The sequence below is a fragment of the Alternaria viburni genome (assembly GCF_023758015.1).
Source record: "Alternaria viburni strain BMP 2772 chromosome Unknown scaffold_45, whole genome shotgun sequence".
In the NCBI taxonomy this organism is placed as follows: Eukaryota; Fungi; Ascomycota; class Dothideomycetes; order Pleosporales; family Pleosporaceae; genus Alternaria; species Alternaria viburni.
The window spans coordinates 20,593-41,633 of NW_026055814.1; the positions used below are offsets into that span (position 1 = coordinate 20,593).

At 54.0% G+C, this 21,041-nt stretch overlaps 8 protein-coding genes across 8 annotated transcripts; 2 read left to right on the forward strand and 6 right to left on the reverse strand.

The window, feature by feature from the left end:
- Window positions 1-157: 157 nt before the first annotated feature.
- J4E79_011601 (uncharacterized protein) lies at window positions 158-2,482 on the reverse strand (the record flags this gene model as incomplete). The annotated part of the gene is made up of 3 exons (XM_049360430.1): window positions 158-386; window positions 435-2,308; window positions 2,357-2,482. The coding sequence occupies 3 exons, from the start codon at window positions 2,480-2,482 to the stop codon at window positions 158-160; spliced, it is 2,229 nt and encodes a 742-aa protein (XP_049205075.1).
- A 1,687-nt stretch (window positions 2,483-4,169) lies between these two features.
- J4E79_011602 (uncharacterized protein) lies at window positions 4,170-5,537 on the forward strand (the record flags this gene model as incomplete). The annotated part of the gene is made up of 1 exon (XM_049360431.1): window positions 4,170-5,537. The coding sequence occupies one exon, from the start codon at window positions 4,170-4,172 to the stop codon at window positions 5,535-5,537; it is 1,368 nt and encodes a 455-aa protein (XP_049205076.1).
- An 80-nt stretch (window positions 5,538-5,617) lies between these two features.
- J4E79_011603 (uncharacterized protein) lies at window positions 5,618-7,607 on the reverse strand (the record flags this gene model as incomplete). The annotated part of the gene is made up of 3 exons (XM_049360432.1): window positions 5,618-5,650; window positions 5,788-7,469; window positions 7,517-7,607. 3 exons carry the CDS (start codon window positions 7,605-7,607, stop codon window positions 5,618-5,620), a joined length of 1,806 nt encoding a protein of 601 aa, XP_049205077.1.
- Window positions 7,608-8,339: 732 nt separating this feature from the next.
- Window positions 8,340-9,729, reverse strand: J4E79_011604 (uncharacterized protein; the record flags this gene model as incomplete). Its single annotated transcript, XM_049360433.1, has 6 exons — window positions 8,340-8,641; window positions 8,701-8,927; window positions 8,988-9,312; window positions 9,365-9,391; window positions 9,455-9,511; window positions 9,570-9,729. The coding sequence occupies 6 exons, from the start codon at window positions 9,727-9,729 to the stop codon at window positions 8,340-8,342; spliced, it is 1,098 nt and encodes a 365-aa protein (XP_049205078.1).
- A 792-nt stretch (window positions 9,730-10,521) lies between these two features.
- On the reverse strand, window positions 10,522-11,790 carry J4E79_011605 (uncharacterized protein; the record flags this gene model as incomplete). Its single annotated transcript, XM_049360434.1, has 1 exon — window positions 10,522-11,790. One exon carries the CDS (start codon window positions 11,788-11,790, stop codon window positions 10,522-10,524), a length of 1,269 nt encoding a protein of 422 aa, XP_049205079.1.
- Window positions 11,791-13,391: 1,601 nt separating this feature from the next.
- J4E79_011606 (uncharacterized protein) lies at window positions 13,392-14,121 on the forward strand (the record flags this gene model as incomplete). The annotated part of the gene is made up of 2 exons (XM_049360435.1): window positions 13,392-13,395; window positions 13,448-14,121. The coding sequence occupies 2 exons, from the start codon at window positions 13,392-13,394 to the stop codon at window positions 14,119-14,121; spliced, it is 678 nt and encodes a 225-aa protein (XP_049205080.1).
- Window positions 14,122-15,408: 1,287 nt separating this feature from the next.
- On the reverse strand, window positions 15,409-17,931 carry J4E79_011607 (uncharacterized protein; the record flags this gene model as incomplete). The annotated part of the gene is made up of 3 exons (XM_049360436.1): window positions 15,409-15,447; window positions 15,519-16,457; window positions 16,861-17,931. The coding sequence occupies 3 exons, from the start codon at window positions 17,929-17,931 to the stop codon at window positions 15,409-15,411; spliced, it is 2,049 nt and encodes a 682-aa protein (XP_049205081.1).
- A 572-nt stretch (window positions 17,932-18,503) lies between these two features.
- On the reverse strand, window positions 18,504-20,744 carry SUP35 (translation termination factor GTPase eRF3; the record flags this gene model as incomplete). Its single annotated transcript, XM_049360437.1, has 3 exons — window positions 18,504-18,884; window positions 18,937-19,075; window positions 19,126-20,744. 3 exons carry the CDS (start codon window positions 20,742-20,744, stop codon window positions 18,504-18,506), a joined length of 2,139 nt encoding a protein of 712 aa, XP_049205082.1.
- Between the last annotated feature and the right edge of the window lie 297 nt (window positions 20,745-21,041).

Sequence of the window (21,041 nt, forward strand, 5' to 3'; positions counted from 1 at the left end):
CCTCTGCCGGGCACTATGATGCGCGCGCAGGAGGCGCGCAGTCAGCCGTGCGTGCAGCGGGAAGCCAGCCCGCCCGAACCAAAGGGCCCGACCTGTCTGACAGGACTCTACGGACTCTGGACGCGACGCACAAATTGCACTCGCGTCTATTTTCGCTCTACTTACTCTCCGCCCTGGCCAGCCTCGCCGCTGTCCGCGCCGCAATGTCCTCATACTCGTCCATGCCGCCGTCAAGCTTCCTGAGCTGCCCTCTAGTCAGCCGAAAAACGCTCCCCGGAGCTAACCCTGGCGCTTCATCCTCCGACTCGCTGCTGTCGTCAGCCTCGCCCTCGGACGCGTGAACCCCTGGCGCTAGCTTGTACGCCGACTCCCTCTGCACCACCGTTCTGCGGGGTGTTAGTAAGAACTCTATTTATTGACTGCAATAATCTCACCTCATGAAGAACCGGTCGTGTGTCACCACCACCAGCGCTCCATCGTACTCTCGCAGCGCCATCACGAGACCCAAAATAGTATCAGCGTCCAGGTGCGTCGTCACCTCGTCGAGAATGAGCAGTTGCGGCGGCGGCCATAGCAACTTGGCAAGTGCGACCCTGACCTTCTGCCCTCCCGACAGGAGCACGAGCGGAACGTCCGACACCGTCTGGCCATGGAGTCCCAGTCCACCCAGCACTGTCCGCGCATCCTTCTCCTGTGCGCCCTCGCCAATACTTTCCATTACGTGCCGGAGCGCTGTCGTCTGAGGGTTGGCAGCCGCGGTCGCAGTGAGCTCTTCGACCGACTGCTGCGAGAAGCGGCCAATCTTCACCCTTGCATGGCGCGCGACACTGCCAGATGTGGGCTTGAGACCGCCCTCGCTATCACCGCCCATTATTATGGAGACCAGCGTCGTCTTGCCCGAACCGTTCAGGCCTGCTAAACCTACCCGGTCCCTCGGATGTATGGTCAGACTGACGTCGGTCAAGATGGGCAATTTCTTTCGCCCAGGGTATGCAAATGACACCTTCTCTATACTTACCAGTGCCCCGGGAAACTTCAACTCGGGCGGCTGATGTGGGAAGGAGAGGTGCACTGGGGGATCAAAATCAGGAATCTCAATCTCCGCCCGCTGCGTCGTGTGGTAGCCTGCGAGATCGCGGTTCAGCTTGAAGCGACCACCTTTGGCACTGACCTGCAGCCCCATTCTATCATCAAGTTTTTTCTTCCGAGACGCAGCCTGTTTCAATTTCTTGTCGTCTCCCTTGTCCTTGGCGGCCTTGATGTTGCCTGCGATGGTCTTCTCAATGTGCTTCTTCTGCTTGTCCTGGGCATCCTTCATCTTAGTCATGTACCTGGCCTTCTTCCATCTTTCGCGCTCGTACAGACTGAGGTTACCGCGGAAAGTCTCGAGAACCTGGTTGCGGAGGACAATGAGCTCTTCGGCTACCGCGTCTCCAAAGTCGCGATCATGGGTCGTTATGAGGACAGTCGTGCCTTTGAGATTGCGGATATAGTCTTGTAGCCAGATAATTGACGGCAAGTCTAGGAAGTTGGTGGGCTCGTCCAGAAGTAGTACGTCCGCATACTGTGTGAGAGCACAAGCTAGATCGCAGCGCGTCTTCCATCCTCCTGAGAGTTCCGACACGGGCCTGTCGATGCGATCCTCCTTGAAGCCAAGGCCTAGCAAAACCACGCGCGCTTTTGCTTCTGCCTCAGCTGCATCCATGAGCTCGAGGGAGGCTTGCACGCCAGCAAGCAAATCCGCAGCTGCTTGTGTCTCTTCGCTGAGCTTCGTGGCATCGATCTCGGTCTCTTGCAGCCGCTTCTCAGATTCTTCGAAGCGCTCTTCAAGCTTAATCAGCTCCTTCCTGGCTGCCTTACCCCGCGCACCACTTCTCCTCTCAGCAATCCGGTGTCCTTCTCTCAGTTGCAGCGCTAACCTCTCATGCTCAATACGCCTGTACGCCTGAACCGGTGCCATGGAATCAACAGAGTTCTCGACCGCCTCACTAAGCAATTTCGCTTCTCGCACGTAGCGCTCTCGAACCCGATCACTCCGGACAACATGCTGCAAGACAGTCTCGCTCTCCAGGCTCAACGCAGTCATCTCATCTCCCAAGTCGTCCTCTCTCGTCTGACCCAGAAGCAGAATGCGCGTACTCCATGGTATACCCGGAACCAGACCATCGGCGATGGCTTTGAGGAGTGTAGACTTCCCTGTCCCGTTTCGACCTACCATCACGTAGTGGCGTGCTTCTACCAGGTGAAGTGTTGTACGTGATAGTAGTTCTCGGTTGGCGACTGTGATGGACAGGTCTTTGACGAGTATCTACATGGTTCAATATGGTGTATGAGGGAGAGGTGAGGGCACGCCTACCTCTTTCGACGCGGGTGCATCGACAGAATCAACTGCGTACCGCGACTGCTGCGCCGTGACTGTTATGTGTCCACCGCCGTGATGCTCTTCCGCGGCTGGTGCTGCCTCTTTCGCTTTGCGTACCATTGTGAAAGTGTGGTCGTGGAATAGCGAGCTTAGCAGTGGAGTGCCTGGAATGGTATCTTGGACTGTCGATTATGGTGATTCTGTGTATTAGCAACTTCCCAGCTCATATACACGAAGGAAGACATGGCCAAGCAGGGCTAGCCTGACCCTGTGGCAGGGAATGCGCGATGCTAAGACGGATGGCGCTCGGCTCAGGATGAGTCGACGCCGTGGCTTCTGATTGGCTGGATGGGTGATGACTAATTGTAGAGGGAAAGCGCAATGAAACGACCTACGAAGATCACCTCAAGTGATAACCTCATTCAAGGAAAATGCTCAACACCGTAGAGCCTACGCCGACGTTAGTTCACCTACTTTGCAACTTCTCATCTTCATGTATGCTGCACGCTCATTTACAGCTACCGGCAATTTCTCCTATTGATCTCTAAACTCTTTGTAGTTACCCCGGTTTTATGTTGCACTGTATTATGTTTCGCCTCCCGTTACTTGGGGCGGCAACAATTCGTATCGTATCCTAAAGGAACTTAGAAGATCTAATCCAGCTAGAAGTATACATTCCAGACTACCTAGTTACTAAGATACAATGGTATGTATGCAGCAAACCTTAGAACTGCAACACAACTCGTTGCTGCATCCAGCGCCACTCGTCGACAAGGCTCTTGCCATCTTCCCGTTATCCAGGCTTATGTTCCCTTTGTCTTGCCAAACCACCCTTTGTTCGATTTCGCCACTCTTATCACTCGCGCTATACCATACAAAGTCTTTGTACACACTCACCTTTATCCCGATCTAGCACGCATCACCAACATTCGTGAGCCATGGTACCGAAATGCTCATCCTACATTCTCTCACTGCCAGTACGATGACTCAACAACGACGAGCCAAACCCATTTGCAGCGCTCCATGCGACCCTTACGCGAGGAGATACGCTCGAATGAGAAGCATCGCAACTTCAAGGATACATGTTCCTCCAAAGATATCTGATGCGAGTCGCGCACGAAACGTGACGATGGCGGAAGTTGACGCTGCGTTTGGCAGAGACCACGGTGTTGGGTTATACCAGAGAAAACCACAAAATGTCGTGACGACAGAAGTTGCCACAGCGTCTCTGAAAAGCTCCAACCCTCCCCCTCACCAGAGAATACCACAAAAGAGACCTAGAACCTCTTTAGACTCCCATCCCAACCCAGAAACCCCCTCATACCACCATCAACCCCACCAGCCCCACCCCTCACAACCCCCTCAACCATACGCACCATACTTACCATCCCATCATTCCGAACCCAACCAACCCCCACAAAAACGCCCCAAAACCAACTCCTTCTACCCCACCTCGCCAACCGCACGCTTCGGCATCATACCCGCAACCGCACGATGTACCCTCACTCATATGGCGCACCTGGGGAGGACAAGCACCGCTATGGGCGTTTGTGTATGTAAACATGTGTCTAGGGTGTGTAGAGGTATTTGTAGGGGTATTCCGAGATATGTGAGGGATGTGCATAGGGCGGGGGTGGTGAGGGGGGTTTTTGAGATGGTGGAATTGGATTTGGCGGGGACGGGGGAGGATGGGGAGGGCGGGGAGGATGGGGGAAGTGTGATGACTAGGGATGCGCAGCAGGGTAAGAACAGTAAGAAGGTGGGGGATGTTGTGACACGGACTGAGAGGAGGGAGGTAGACGCTGCGATGAGGAAGGGATTGACGAAAGAAGAGCGGAGACAAGAAACGATTTTCACGCCTTTCTCCGATGAAGAACTGAGGGCGTTGCGGTCTCGGAAGCGCGATGCACCGAACGGAAAGATGTCAAAACCGGCAGGCCAACCCACGCCACCCACAACTCGCTGTCCCCTCTGCCACTTCGACAGCCCATCTACATCCCCATTCTGCACCACATGTCTAACCCCCTACCCACCCGGTCCGGCACCCAAATCACACGCTCAAGACATAGTATCGTATGACAAATCTCCCGACATCTACACCTCGCCGGTCGATGGACAGCAAGCTACACTCCTTACCTACACATCAAACGAAGACCCCGATGAAGACTATCTCTGTACAGGTGGCGCCGGGCCACCCGGTACCTTAACTCCCTCTGGTGCCCACGTGGCGATGACGCGGGACGAGCGTAGACGACTCCTGCGAGCTAGACAACAGGCATGGAAGGATGATAGCTCGAGGGAGGCGAGGGATCAGGAGCGGCGAGAGATGGCTAGGCAGAATGGGGTGCTGATCCCGGGAAGTAATCAACCGTACTTCTCGGACATGCAAGAGGAGAATGCGACGAGAGAGGCGTTGAGTCTGGGTAGAAGTGTTGAAGTGGAGAGGGCGTGGATGTTGAAACTCGCGGGGTACAGGAAAGAAGCTGAGGAGGATAAGGTACCCTTCCCGCTGAATATCCCTGGCTACGAACTACTGGGGAATGTGGAGGTGACGCGGTTAGAAGGAGATGCCGAGCTGTTGGATGGCTGGTTGGCTAGTATGGGTTACACTGACACCCTCACTTCCCCTAAAAGCGATGCGAGCGGTGAGAAGAAGACGCCGCTTACCTCGAAACGACTAGCTGCTAGAACGAAACGACTCAAAGCGATTCAGCAACGGGAAGCAGACCGGCAGTACCTAGAGCATATCGCGGACCTACAGCGCCAAGCACTTTCCATGGGATATGAGTTCCCTGAAGGCGTACCAGGTTGGGAAGATGTGCATGCCTCGGAACAACAACGTATAATGTGGGCGGTGTATACAAACCAAGTCAACGACAAGTCGGAGAAGAAGAGGAAAAAGGCGCGACGAGGAACACAGAATTCAAACACCATCACGACTCCCGAGAAGCAGGCCCAAAAAGAACGCTACACGTTCTTGAAAGAGAAACTTGAACAACCATACTGGGAAGAGCGAGTACGTGAGACCGGAGAGTCGAGAAGCGCCATCTTGCGAGCCGGAGGGAGGTGGCCGGAAGACGCGACATACGAGGACGATAATGATGAGGAGTTGAAGGAGCTTGTGGGTTACATAACAGAATTTCTGGAGCTGAAGGAAGAGTTTGAAGATCAATAGGAGAAATTGTCGGTAGCCGTAAGTAGGCGTGCAGCCATGTGAGACGAACGAATCGCTCCTCCCCAACCAATCAACTCCCCCTAGCCCTCAAATCCGCCTGCCTCCCCCTCATACTCTGAAAGAACCCCTGCATCAAACTCTGATCAATCCGACTAAACTCCCACCACCCTTCCTGCGCCGCATCCGTAGTCCCCACATAAACCTCCCTCGGATGCAACCGCGCACAAGGCCAAAGTCCAAATGGACGAACAGACAGCGTCGCAAGCAGCGGATAAAGTTCTTCCAGAAGCAGGCTCGACAAAATCTTCATCTCGCCCTTGTAACCTGGTGATACTTGGTCGATAAACTCCTGGGAGAGCAGGTCTAATGTTGTGTCTACGAGGCGCACATGGCCGCCATTACTTCCCCACGACGCACCGTACGGCGGTGGCGGTCTGGTTTCCTCGGTTGGGGGGTCGACATGCGATTTGAAGGCTTGTTTGTCTACGACGAGGAAATCTTGCGTCCACATACGGCCTAGCGTGGGTAGCATGGTGAAAGTCCGCTTGAAATGCTGTTTCGCAGCCGCGATGTCGCCTTCCGCGATCCCAGCTTCTCGGCCGTCGATGAATATGATTTTGGCCTTGCTCTTGATGTTGTCGAAGCCGGAGATCCACGTCCCAGATCGCATGACGTCTTTGGTGAAGTTTTCTTCGAAGGTGGCCCATTCTTCGTCTGTTTCCGAGTAGGTGAGGCGGTAGCATACGAAACCCCATGCATCGGGATTTCTCTCGAGGTTGCGCGGGTTCTTCGCGTAAAATTCCATGCGCTCGCGTAGAATGGTGATCCAGTGTTCTTGCGCAGCAGGTTTGGGTGGACCGCAGAGGGCGAGGCGGGTTTCGTCGCGGTTCTTCTTGCCTTCTTCGTAGTGACCAAGGAGATTCTCGGTGTCGCGGAAACGGGGGTGAGCTGGCTTAGTGAGTTGGCCCATTATGTCCATTTGTTCTGCTAGGGAGGGTGGGTTGGCGGCTTGGTCGGCGGCGGCTTTGTCTTCCGCCTCTAAGATGGCTAGTTGGTGCTTGAAGGACTTGCTTCCCATGATTTGGGACCAGGTGTTTTTTCGTTGTGCGATTGGGAGGTCGGTGAAGGCGTTGGTGGCTGTGTAGCCCTTGAAACCGGTCATGGGGACGCCGATTGTGTACTCGAGTCTGGTGAGCATGCCTCTGAGATCTTGGACACACTCGTAGTACTTCTTGCCGGCTTCTCCTATAGCTACTTCGTCGGTTCCAGCGGTTTTGAGAGCATCTTTGTACTGTTCGAAGGCACGCGCTTGAACCTCATCGACACGATCTACAACCCATTGATGCGTCCGCGTTGACATGTTTGTCATCCCGTCGTTCCAGTACTCTGCCCACATTCCAGCAAGATCCAATCTCTCTTCGACGCCATTTTGTTCGCGTCGCAAATTGGCTGCCTTCTGGAATTCGACATATCTGTCGACCATCCAGTTGAAAGCGTCGCGAGTCCGGGTGTGGACCTCCTCGTGATTGAACCATTCAAATATCTTGGTGAGGTCATTGATCAATTCGAAGAGATTCCTGTAGTTGGCAGGGTCATCCATCTTGCGTTCTACCCAGCGATCTCCGCTGATTGGCACCATACCAAGCAAGAGCTTTGCTTTGAGAGGGCGTAGACGCGCGAGGAAGCCCATGTGTGGTGATCTTCGGAGCTCTGGGATTTCTTGCCTCTTCATCAGCGGTGCAATGCGGTCCATGCAACTGTAGTGGTTTCTGTTGAAAGGTGCAGGAGCCCATTGACTGTATGGCGCGGTCAGCAGCCCGTATTCTTCTTGTGTCATGAGTGGGAAAGACGGACGGCCGCCGCCGGGTCTGCGACCGCCAGTGCTGTAGTCACTAAAGCCCTGTAGGTTTCGCACTGATACGAGGTCCTCCTCTTGTATTTGTTAGTGTATGGTCATGAGTTGAATGAAGGGTTAGTACCATAAACAAGATTGAGCAGCTGTTCGTGACTCCATGATGCATGGTCACCGAACCAGTCCTTCATGTGCTTCTCCGCCGCATCAAGATCCATATTGCGAAGGCTTTCTTCCATTGTCTCTTTCCCTGCAGGGGTAGCGGTATGCGATGTTGAGGTGAATTGTTGATAGCGGACTATGGGAATCTGTCTTTGCATTTGTAGACTCGAAGACAGGTACGGTGTAGAACGAGCTATGCTACATCTGGGCACGCGCCAGGCTGCAATGCGCGAGGCCTGTCGGGTCAGCCTGAACGAAGCCATGAATAGAATTTTTTCAAGGCAACGAACGCTCGAGCGCGGAGCCCAGAAGACGTTCACGGGCGGCTGCCTCAGGGTGAATGTAAGGCGTGCCGCGTTATGACTGAAAAGGGAAAGGCGGATCACCACTAGTTTCCGCGGTGCCACTAGGCAGCGATCTGGACCCAGAACACTTCCCGTCCCAAATCGCTCATTGCTTTTCCCTCGCAAGAGATGCTCTGCGGGTGCACACTTCCACTCTTACCCATGCGACGCGTGATGGGTATCATATATGCGGTTTCTGGAGTGCCCAGCACGTGATGGAAATGCATTGTCGTATCCTTGTCTTCCAGTTCACGATATAGCCAAGTGGCTTGCCTTCCCGTTGCGATCCATAAGCATACAAGCTAGAGAAGCAATCCGGACAGCACAATCTGACCTCAATGATTGATTGGCGCCAGAACTCCCAGCAAGCTATGCTTTTGTCTATCTCTTTCGCTCAGCACCAAGCTGTCCAGCTTCATTTGAGACTGCGACTTTTCAAATGAGCTAGTGTTGCGTCACGAAGACCGCGATATCCCTGCCCATCTTGCTTTCAGGTCGCACAATGGCTTCCTCGCTTTCGTTTCCAAGGTCTGTGAGCCCCTCAATCCCGTACTTCCTGTTGCTGTTTGACTTGTTCGACGAGATGCCAAAACGCTTCATCTCAAACTTGCCACTACGCGATCGGTCGGACTGTGTACGTCGAGATGTGCCAGAAGCCTTGTCGTGACTTCCGGCGCTGCTCCAGACTTTGGGAAGGTAGGTCTTGATGAGGACTTTGAAGGTGGATGCCGAGCTGCATATGATGGCTACAAAAACACAAAGTCAGCCTTGAGGGATTTGATTAAAGATTTGAGAGGAGACATACCTGCGTAGATCTCGATGCTGCACCAATTCAAAGAGTCGGCCATGTAGTACCAAATATCGGCTTCGTCGGAAAGGAAGAGAACGTAGTAGAAGCGCACACAACCAGCTGCAACTGCGACCAGGCCGACACCAAGGAGAGCGCACAAAGCGATCTTTTGACCGCGCGGCATCTGCAGCTTCCAGACGATGTGCATTGGTAGGATGTATATGGCGAAGTCTTGAACAATGCTGTAGTGCGCGAGAGTCAACGAGACTGCATGAAGTTGCGACTTTGGTTGCAATGCTTACTTCATAATGCCGTTGATGTTGAAGAACACTTGCTGCGTGTCCTGCTTGAGGCACTTCTCTGGATGCAGAGCCTGACCCTCGGGATTCCAAAACAGCGACGGCGGCGTGCAGACGAATAACAGCACAAAGAAAGTTACAATGGATAGGGCGGCTACCCATGCCATTAAGAAGTACACAATCCATCTCGTGGGTCGTCGAGGGTCTAGTCGATGGTAGAAAACGAGGATGCTGAATTTGACGAGGCATATCGCTACAACGTAGAGTAGGCGTGTCGCGAGATTTGCCTTCAACATAGGAGTGAGGTCTTCGTTGGAGATGTTGGGTGCTGTAAGGCCGTCAGCTGAGTTTCGAGCAGATGATCAGTATTGACTGCTTACTGTGCTTGCCTACACCGTACCAGCCGCCTACGAACAGGCTATTAGTCAATCTTGAGCTCAATCACTCTGACGTGAGGTTCGTAAACTTACAAACCATGTTAGCAACTGACAGCGAGATGGTGAAGAATGCGCCAGAGATTATCAAATCTGAGTTCAGCTCTGTCAGTATGCTGCTTGCTAAAGTTAGCTATAGAGATCAACTCACAATCGTCGGTAGCCAGTTTCAGCCGTATCAAGCGTACACGAACATAGACGCGTAGGAATACTACGACACTGGCGATTGCGATGAAGGGGATGCCGATGGCGAACAATGAAGACTGCTTTGTGTCACTCTCGAGTCCGCGAGGCTGAATTTGACGAGACATGTTCTGCAGTGGAGACATCTGCGATGGCCAAACACCAAAGAAGAACTGATGCGTGTGGAGAAGATTTTCCGTCCAAAGCCCAGTGCCACTGCAGCCACAGATGAAGACATAACTAAACCTATTGGCCTACTCGGGGCCACCCGCCGTGCCTCACGGCGTGGGAGAACAGGCTGGCGATCGTTATGTCTGTTGGTAAATCACATGGTTGTCGTTTCGCCCCAGTGCAACGGCCTTGGACGCCCATGCAGTCGCGGCTCGAATTGGCATCTCTTTCATGTCTGATCACCATCTCACTGGAGCCAGTATCGCTATCCCCTGGCCGCGCTAAGACTGCCGTTGCATTATCTGAATAGAAGCAACTCTTGGTGGTCTGTGAGGCTCGGTTAGGATTTTGACGCAAAGATGAGCTCATACTCGGTAGAGTCGCATAAACTTCCACGCCGCACTGACTCGAGGGCGGACATTACCCCACGCCGCATGCCGTGGCTAAATCCTACACAAGGGACCTGCCGCTTAGGATGGCAGGCAGCTCCGATGGGATGTTATTCCCGGCTGAAGGATGCGTGAGCCGCGTACGCTGTTGCATGAAACGCGTCGAGGACCTTCTGAGCGGGGAGCGATTTTCACGTTTGGATCGCGATGAGAACGAAAGCAGGAATTGTCGTATCGTAGTTCTATTTGCGTTTTAAGAGCGCCAGAGGAGCTTCAAGGTGACCAACTAGAAGAAATCGTCGATACGCAGTATAGATCCTTTCGCTCCTTGGATAGGTCTCGAAGATGGCTCCTCGTCGCTTACTTCTTAGTCGCGCCGATGCAGCTCTCCATCGTCACCATGCGCCTGTTCTCCTTCAGTGCAATCAACTCGGCTTGGAAGTCAGCTTCCCAAGCATCTTGCTGTCTCTTTGGCTTCCAGCCCAATAGCTTGCGTGCAAGTACCGCTTTCGTAGCTTTATGCCCACCCCAACCACGCTCCGCGATATCGCGACGACCCGCAGTGAGCTTGTCGGCAATCTCATGCAGCGGCACAGATCGAATCTCCTTCTGCTTGGGAGTACCTTCACGTGGCAAGGTACCGTCAGCGAATGCTGCATCTAGACACCCTTGGTTGATGTCCTTGATAAGTGTGCGCCCGACGGCCGCAAATATGACACCGTTCTTGCCGGATGGGAGGTAACCGACGCCGCGATCTTCGCGTTCGAGGATCTTCCGTACGAGAAGGACGTAGATGTCGGCGAGATCGATGACGTGAACCCAATCGAAGTTCGCTGTTTCATTGAGCTTCCAGCCGTATCCATGCTGTACAACGTACATCATGATCAAGGGAATGACCAAGCCTTGTCTGTTGAACAGGCCGCTGCCTTCGCCAAAGATGCATGGTGTGTTGATACTGATAGCCTGTACGCCAGTAGCATCAGCAGCCTCCAAGACGCCCACTTCGGTTGTCCGCTGCGTGTAGGGCTCCATCTCATCGAGTGCTCTCATGAAGCTGAAGATTTTGCCTTTGTCCGTCTCGTCGTTCCATTCTCGTATGGGTCGTCGAGGTTGCGATATGGGACGGTCGGACAGATTGGTGCAGCCTGATATGTGCAGTATCCATGGCGCCGGCTTGCCAGCATCGATGCCGCGAGCGAGTCCATTGACAAAGGCAATGGCGCCTCCAGGAATGAAGCCAGAGCCTGTGTTGATGATGATGTCGTAGTTGGACGCTGTGTCTTCGATAAAGGCTACGTCTTCCAGGCCGGACCATTTGATGGTGTTTACACGGGAGCCGTATACGGTTTTGAGCTTCTGAGCTTGCGTTTCGTCGCGGATGAGGAGGTCAAAAGTGAGATCTTTGATGCTCGGTGCTGTGCTTGCAATGAGCTGGGCGAGAACAGTGCCGCCAACGTATCCTGTAGCGCCCGTGAGTAGAATCTTGCTCATGGTGAGATCTGGAAGGATGTCCAATAGGTTCGAGAGATTGTTGATCAACCCATAATCATTTGCTTCCTCAACCACTCTTGCCTTTGGGGACAGCTCCTCGGAGACTGACTCGTAGTTAGGCTTCATAGTGGGTACCATGCTGTGGGAAGCGACCCCGGCCATGTAGGATTCTTACACATTGGGAAATAATAACGTCGCGTGGGGTTGGGCAAGGAGCTGAAAGGATTCTTCCGGTTAACCGAATTGTTGAGCATGCATCAGCCGCCTGTCAACTTCCGATATGCGTCTTTGATCAACAGTTGTGACCGCGGGAGGTGACCAGGTAGCCGACACTCAGAAGAAGAACGGAATGTCTGGTCGTTGCGGTCAGACGAAGGGCGGCTATAAAAGCGAGCAACATCCTGTCTACCAAGCGTTTGAGTTATCATCAACTTCTTCCTGAACACACTATCAATCTGGACTGTATGAGGTAAATCCTCCGCTATTCCAGGGGAAGATGCGTTCGTGAGGCACAGCAAGATCGGCTCATGTGAGAGGGAGGGGGTGCACGACCGTTGCTAGTCAGAGTGAAGCTTCCTGGTCGCGACAGTGACCTCGACGAAGGGTTGTTGAACGCCTGACACGTTGATATGTTGGTTTCGCGAGAGCAACATGAGCAGGCTAAGGTTGGATCTCACTACCGTGTGAGGACCAGTGGCCGACCGAACTCTTTCGCGTTGATGCAGCCGCAAATCATAAGAGATTTGGAGTTGTCGCAAGGCTGCTATAAACAAAGATGGCATCCAGTATTCGGTTGGAGCGTGTGGACTACATCACCTCATGGCCTGAAAATTGACCAGACGCCGCATGGTCGTGCATACTTCATGCACGTTGTCGTCCATCGCAAGGAACGCGTTAGATTGGGGTTCGCATCTGCACATCTGGCAGTGTGCAATCGCGCAATGCGATGGCTGCAGGAGTGGCCGAGATGATCTCTGTTGTGTAGATGGATGAGTTGAGACGGATGGGTGATTGATCGTGATCGCACGACGCGTCTCCTTCCTAGCTGACTAGCGCGACGCTAGTTCGCGTCGACATGACGTAGCCACCTCGGCACAAAGATAGGTATCCTACGTAATGCTAAACTTACCGCATAAGACAATGGACCTCAACGTGTATTGTTGAAGGCATGACGGTATCTTCTGTCGACACGATCACCGTGCGCATCTGCTCAGCACCCTGGGCCATCTCCAGTCCCAACCTTACCTAGGTAGGATGTTGGCGACATTCCCCATCATTGAAAGGCTACCGCACGCCATGTAGGACCCTGGAGGTACTCCCTAGTTCTCCATATAACAGCGACCTACTTATCGCACTATCGTATTCGTCCTCTGCGTCCTTTGCATGCATCTCAGCACTTGTAATGGTCTATGTATTTGACTACCACCACCATCGCGTGTATCCCAGCCCAAACTAAGCTTATGTAGTTGTCTAGCAGCGCATGATTTTGCAAGGGCTTTTCGCTTCGCCTACAAGCTCAGGGACTTGTTCGGGGGGTTGGATCTGGAGCAGAAGCAGGCATACTTGATTGCGCTTCGCGGATACACTGCCGCCACTCTCGTGCTCGAAGGCTGCCCGGGCACCGGCGAATCTCACACTCTCCGCGCCATCTGCGTCGCAATGGTCCTCATGGGCTATCACGTCTTCGTCAGCGCCCAGTCCAACAATGGCGTTGACGCGGTCTTTGAGAAGGTCGTCAAATGAGTACGGAAGAACCGTTCGCAATGGATCGGGGAGGGCATTTCGTGTCGTGTAGGAGCTAGCACCGTCGACGAGGCGCTCTTCAAGGAACTCAACCGTCACTGGGACGATACCGACGATGACGATAACTTCGATGGATCGATCAGTTCCATCTCCACATCCAACATCCCCGACTGCTCCGCGTACAAGATGGCCAAGTACGCTCGCGACAGCCCGACTGAGGAATCATGCCTCATCTACACCAAGTACGCCGATGCGAGGGCCAAGCAGAAGTGCAAATTTGAGACCGGTCAGGTGAAGGTCTCTGGCGCTACAATGTCTCGCGGCTCAGCCATCCGGGAGCTCATGAAGGCATGCATCGGCAAGCCTCGACTAGTCGCCGCCACCTCCGCAGCCTCTCAGCGCGAGGTCATTCAGCGTATTCTAGGGCTGTCAGATGCAGACAAGTTTGACATGGTCCTTTTCGATGAGGCCTCGCAAGCTACTGAGGCGTCTTTGATGCTGACTCTGACCACGGAATGGTTCCTTGACGTGGGGCTAGTTGTCTTGGATGGCGACCATCTTCAACTCTCACCCGACATCAAGTCTGAGGCTGAAAGCCCCTTCGGTAACATTCCCGAGATCTCACCCCTTGAGCGCTCTATAAGGTATACCATGACCGGCCTGTTATCAACCTCATTTGTAGTCACCGTTGTCATTACCGGATATGCAAACACGCCTCTGCGATGAAGTGCAGGATAGGTAGCGATCCACCAGATCGACGTGACGGATGCGGGTCAACAGACTTCTACATTTACAATTGCAGGCTTGTGCGTCTACTCGACACGGATGTCGGGCAGAGACATCGACACATGAGCATGATCTTCACTGCACAGAATCACAGTGAATACCTCCTGGGTAACATGTATCAATCATGACGTGAGTATGTGGATGATATGTAGTAGTCTAGCACCAGTCTTGCAGTCAACACTTACCCTCTCCGGCACTCTCACCCATGATCCAATCGCGAGTAGCGACAAGAACGGAAGCCAATGTTGTGCCATGTGAAGCTGTTAACATCTCGCAGGAGTAAAAGGTAAGAATTTGGACTTACAAAAAAAAGAGGCCACCGTCCTCGGAACAAAAACGGTGGCCGGCGCCGTGGCTGCCCCTGGTGATGGAGTGTTAAACAAAGTGGTAAGTATGTAACCGATCCTCCCCAAAGGTCGCGAACGTTAATTCGCACTTGCAGCCGACTAAACAAGCGGGGTGTCAGGTGGAGCACCGAGATGCGGCAAAGATGTGCTAATCCCATTTAGGGCAATAGCTTGAGTGGTGTCAGAGGAGTGGGGACGGGGGACGAGCAGATTATATACTGGCGGGTGGCGAATCTCGTGCCTGCTGCGCTAGGGCGCTCATGACGTACCGGTGATACGGAACGTCGCAGAGACTTCTGGTGAGGTACCAAAGAGGAAAAAGCAGTCAGTGGCATCACTTTCACCAACACGAACACCAACTGTAGAAGCAATGTATTGCAGCGCTCGACGGGGAGCGTGAAGATACTAAACGAAGCCTAGAGTAGCAAAGCATAAAGCAGTGTATAGCCCCGGGCATACCCAACGTGAACTCGACAAATCTCACACCCTTCAGTCCCCGTCCCACCCCCGAACAACCGCCCACTCACTCCCCATATCCTCCCTATTCCTATAAACAGCCCTAACCCCCTTCTCCCTCAACGCCTTAACAGCCGACGCCCTATACACAAACCCCTCATCCTCCTTCTCCGTTTCTTCCGCCCAACGCCAAAACTCCCTGTTCACCTCCAACTCCACATGGGTCAGATGAGGGAACAGGTACCTATCATACATCTTATACAACGCCCCACTCACAAAGACGCAATCCGTCATCAAGTCGTACCAGGTATGCAGTAGATGCAGTCGCTTGAGCGAAGCGGGAAGTAAATCTTTCAGCCTACCCCATGCGTAGCGGGGAAAGACGACGCTAGCGTCTACACACAGATTCTCAAGCTTGTACAAGTCAGCGAGAGACGCGGGGATCCAGTTCGGAGCCACGCGTCTATCCGTCGCCCCCGTGTTATACAGCGCCAGATGCCTTAGCGTCTCCCGATGTTTCCCCAACGCCTCAACAACGACGCCGAAATGAATAGTCGTTGGCCTATCGAACTTCGTCCACAGCTGGAACCTATGGTTATGATTCCGCGCCATGTGGTAAGCAAAGTGTGACAGCGACTTGCAGCATCGTATCACCAGACTCAAGACGTCGACGTGGAGGTAGCCGCCGCGCAGAGTGAGATGGCGGACGGTGGATGTGTGGTCGGGGAATAGACTCGCGTCCCAATGCCAGGACTGCCGTGGTTGGAGTTCGCGCAGGTTCCAGACTTCTAGTTGGTGTAGGTTGGGTAGTTGGAGGAGCTTTGCGATGCGGTCGATGTCTATGTGGGGGGTTCGTATGGTGACGTTCTTGAGGAGGTTGTAGGTTGGTGGCGTCGCCAAGAGCGGGGAGGGTAGGAAGGGGATTTCCCATGGTCGCGTGGATACCATGATGGAGAGCTCTGGGAGATTGAGTTTGCGGTAGTGGCCTTCTACGGCGTACTTTAGAGTATGTATATTTGGTGTGTGGAGATATAGCAATGCACATGCTGCAGCGCCGAAGTGAATATCTGGAGCTTGCAGTAGCCGTTTGACGACGGGGTCTGTAGTTAAACCCTGCAAGTCTTCGAGGGTTACTGGAGGGGTGTTGGGGTCATCGCTGTTCAATACCGCTATTCGGTACTTCTGGTTCCGATATCCGTTCCAGACTGCATTTAGCTTGAGCGAGCGCACCAGGGCGGCGAGAGAGGGATGGCTGAGGAGGGTTCGTATGAGAAGGACGGGGTTGAAGTCGGCACCGGCATGAATGTTGGCGTAAAGCGCTTCCGTCGCGGCTGGGTTGAGAGGCTTGACTAGACAGAGCTTGCAGAGAACTTTCTTGGAGTTCGTATCGGTGACCGCAGCGAAGTCGGCGATTTTCAGAAGCAGCTCTGGTGGTAGATCCCCGATACCCCTGGGTGACTGCCCAGCAGTTACCTGTAGTGTGTCATCATCGTGGGTTTGTGTTGAACTCATGACTGCCAAGGATTTGGTATTGGCCAGATGCTGACGATGTGGAAGATGAGCGAGTGTAACTTTCAGGGTTGTACCAGCAGTAAAGGCCATCGAGGGATCTTCAAAATCGTGTTAGATGAGCGGCGAGCGGGCGACTGCAATAGTGAACGTAAGCTGATGCCATTGTGTGAAGCTCCCTGACCGCGGCAAGTGTGAACGCCGACCTGCAGCAGAAGACCGGTATGCGTGAAATGCTGATAGTGAATGAAAAGGAAATGGGGTATCATATGCTCCTTCACCCAAACGCCAGTAAATGCAAGAGTAGTGTCAAGAGGCGGCCGTGAATCGATGCGTGAGCGTGCTGTCAGTCCGAATCGTATCCCACCAGCGCCCCTAGTAATGCCGGCTTCTTCGTCGGTACCGTAGTGTCCGTCTTCTCCGTCTTTTGATCAGATGATGATGAGATCGCAACTGCGTCCTTCGTTTCAGAGTCTCTTTTTCTCTTCAGGATGCCGAGGTTGACTTTCGACGTCGCTGAAGCCTCTTTGTTCAGGAATGGATCAACCACCGCCCTCGTGTTACCCACCAGCGTCTGCTGCAACTCCAGCCTCGACTTCTCTTTCGCTACGTCCGCCTTGAGCTTCTTCGTCTCACGAGCCGATTCCACAGCCTTCTCATCCTTCACCTCCGCCTTCCCAAACAATGGCTTCCATGAAAGCGCTTCCAACGACCCCTCGCCAGCCGTGGCAGCAGCGCCAAACTCCACAAGCCCAGCCCTCGTCCTATCCGCCTCGATCTCATCCACAATATCCAACCCCAAACTAAACTTCTCCTGCATACCCTCCTTATGCCTCTCCTCCCTCTTCCACACCTTCCTCTTCCCACGGAACACTTCCCTCAACTTCGCATTGACATCGTACGGATCCCGCCAAACCTCCGCTTTATCATACAACTCCTCCACCCTCTCCCTATTCTTCTTCTCAATCCCTTTCTCCTCCATCTTGCCTTCTAGATTCGCAAAAGCATCGTCCCGCCTCTTCTGCCTCTCCTCCTCTGTCAGGAACTTCAGCTCACCATCCGCTGTATCGTCCTTGGCAGTAGGTCCATAGTCGCGTCGTCGTGCCCCTTCAACGACTACGTATTCGCTGTTCTGCGGGTCGGTCCGTATTTCCCACCACCCGCCGCACGCGCTGTGCTTCATGCGGAAACTCCATATGGGCGTGGTGTGGTAGTTTCCTACTTTCTTCTTTTCGGCGTTGAAGCGGACACCTTGGCCGATTATGGCGGGTGGGGTGCAGTGGTTGCACCATACGGCGAAGGGGAGTTCGAAGCGGACGGTTAGGATGCCTTGGGTGATCTTGTTGGCGCGTTTGCCGAGCGGGTGCGAGGAGTTGTTGAAGCTGGGTGGGTTCGAGGCGTCGGGCGGGTAGTACCGCCCCATGTTGAAGCCCTGCATCGTGGCGGGTGGGGGAGGGAGGTTTACGCAGCGTGCGCAGGTTCGTGGTGGTTGAGAGGTTCATTGCGTGAGCGACGGTCGCGAAATTTGGCCGCGGGAGTGGATGACGTAAGCATACCTAGCCTTGCTATCCATCCATGGATGGCTGTGACGCGACTGTCACGCGACGAGGCTCTTTCACTGGAAGACGCGTCGTGACGTCATGGACTTCTGCGTCTCGCTAGCCTTCATGCACACGCATCCAACTTCCTGACTTGGAAGGTCAATTAAGGTTGCTGTTGATTGCGGCACTAAAAGGCTTGTCTCACAGCAGTGCCGTGACGCTTATCTCCGAGCCCTGAGAATCATACATGTACAGTAGAAGATCATCACACACAGGAACTCCAATGACTAGAATCGGAAGAATACTCGTCATCATATTGTCCGGATGCTCGGTCTATGCTAGCCTTGCGTCCAAACGCCGTGGAACCTCAGGCTATGTTGCCTCAATGGCGACAGCTTTTCGTCAATACAGATATCCGGCTCCTCCTCTTCCTCCTCGCGGGCCGGTCTTGTGTGATTTGATCAACCATCTAAGCCTCGTCGGTGATGAGCTTAGTGATCTTGCCAATAGCGATTGTCTGACCCTGGTCACGGAGGGTGAAACGTCCCAGCTGTGGGTAGTCCTCGAATCGTTCGACACAGATGTTTCCCGCTGTACCAGTGATCTGCAAGCGCGCGATGATGCTCATGCCCTTGGTAGCGAAACCAGGTGCCTTCTTCGACTTCCTTCCAGTGCCCTTCTCCAGCTTGTGCAGTAGGGCGGTGATGGTAACCTCTTCTTGTGCGGCATGGACGTGGAGCACGCAGTTGAATCCGGCTGTTAGGATAGACTTGATGTCAAGCAGTACGACCTGAGCCTCGAACTGGGAGACGCAGTGGACGGGGCGCTTTGGTGAGCACAGAACGTATCCCTGGTCATCAAAGTTAGCAAGCAACCAGAACAATCTTCCAATCTTTGCTTACAGGCAGAATGTCTTCTTCTTCAACACCCCGAAGCCTCACACGGATCTGGTCTCCACAGGTTGCGCCTGGGATTTCCTCTTCTTGTTCACCGTACAAAGCGGAGATGTGAATGGTTTGTCGGTTGGGCATCATGAGGTACCTAATAATGTCAATACAAAGCAGATCAAAGCATGTAACACTGTAACTCACTTCTGTTCCTTCTTGATGATACCAGACTCGATCTTGCCCTCAATCATAGTACCCATGTCCTTGTACTTGGCGGCGATGGGCATCATGAAAGGCGCATTGAGCTTACGCTCGAGCGCTTGCATGTTGTCTAGGTATTCGAGCAGAGATGGGCCATCGTACCAGGGAGCGAGGTCCTTGGGTACACGGGTCTTGATACCTGTGAATGTTTGCGCGCTGACTGGCATCATGCTGATGTCTGTTTTGGGGTTGTACCCGAGACCCTTCAAGAACATGACCACCTTGCTGGTGCACTCCTTGAAACGGTCCTCTGACCACTCAACAGTAGGGTCGTCCATCTTGTTGACGACGATGAGGATCTTGTTGACACCCTGTGTCTTGGCCAACATGGCGTGCTCTCGGGTTTGTCCACCCTTCTCGAAACCTGTCTCGTATTCTCCCTTGCGTCCAGAGATGACGAGAATACCAACATCGGCTTGCGAGGCACCACTGATCATGTTCGGTACGTATGTCTTGTGGCCTGGCGCGTCCAGGATGGAGTATCGTCGCTTCTCTGTCTCGAAGAAACCTCGGCCGACTTCGATAGTTTTACCCTGCTGTCGCTCTTCTTTGTTCAAGTCAAGCGCCCACGAGATGTACCATGTTTCACGACCAGCGTCCTTGGCTTCCTTCTTGTACTTGTCGAGTGTACGCTCGTCGACCATGCCGGTGGAAATGAGAATACTTCCGCCGAGGGTGGACTTTCCAGCGTCAACGTGACCCAAGAAGATGATGTTGACGTGCTCTTTTCCGTAAATCTCGGCAAGGGTGGCCTCGTCAACGACTTCGTCCATTTCCTTCTCGACATCCTGTGCCTTGGCCTTCTCGGCAGCCTTCTCCTTCGGTGTCGGGCTGTTGCGGCCAGAGGAAGGTGTTGGCGAGGTTCGGCCAGAGCCTCCAGACGCCGGGGTGGGCTCTGCAGTCTTCTCAATGGCCTTTGCAGCGGTGACCTTGGTGCCGGCCTCAGCGGTGCCCTTCTCCTTGTCTGCCTTCTCCTTCGCTGCCGATGGAGCGGCGGGGGTGCCCAGGCTCAGGACCTTGGTGCCGCCTGCCTTCTCGACCTTTGGTGTTGTGGTGTCGCCTCCGATGGAGAGGACCTTTGCCTTGGGCGCGCTGTCGCCACCAATCGAGAGAACCTTTGCCTTGGGCGCCTCCTTCTTAGCCTCGGCGGGTGCGGCACCCTCTGAGCCAGCCATATCGGTGTCGCCTCGCTTCGCTATCCGTACGGGCGCCTGGCCTTGCTGCGCCTGCTGGGGCTGGAAGTTTTGTTGCTGGGGGTATTGCTGTCCGTAGTTGGGGTATCCTCCTTGCTGGCCGCCGTATTGCTGCCCGTATTGCGGGTAGCCTTGCTGCTGTTGGTAGCCACCGTATTGCTGGCCACCGTATTGGTTGTACCCGCCATATTGCTGCTGGCCGTACTGGTTGTAGCCCTGGTAGCCTCCGTAGGCTTGGCCGGGGACGAATGTGCTGGCGCCGGGCGTGAATGTCTGGGCACCTGGTGTGAACGTGGGCGTGTTGTTGAGGTTCATGCCCTGCGCCTGCTGCGCGAGGCGCTCCTCCTCTTGCTCCCAGCTGTCGGCCATGGTGACGTCGGTCTCGCGGGGATGGGTCGTGTCGTCGGGGTGGTGTAGTGCGACGGCGTGCGAATTTTGTGCGGTCGAGTCGCTCGTAAATTGGAGAATGCGTGAAGTCGACCCGCGGCCAGGGAGCGACTGTCAGGTATATAAGCGGACGGGCGTCGAGTGTCGTCGGCGAAAAGTGAAAATGTGCCGGGTCGCTGCTGCCCACGCAGGATTTGGCGGGGTTGCTTTGGGTGGCTGTGTGGGGCTGACTCAACGCCTCGCTGCCTAACATTGGCCAGGGCGCCCAGCAACAAAGGC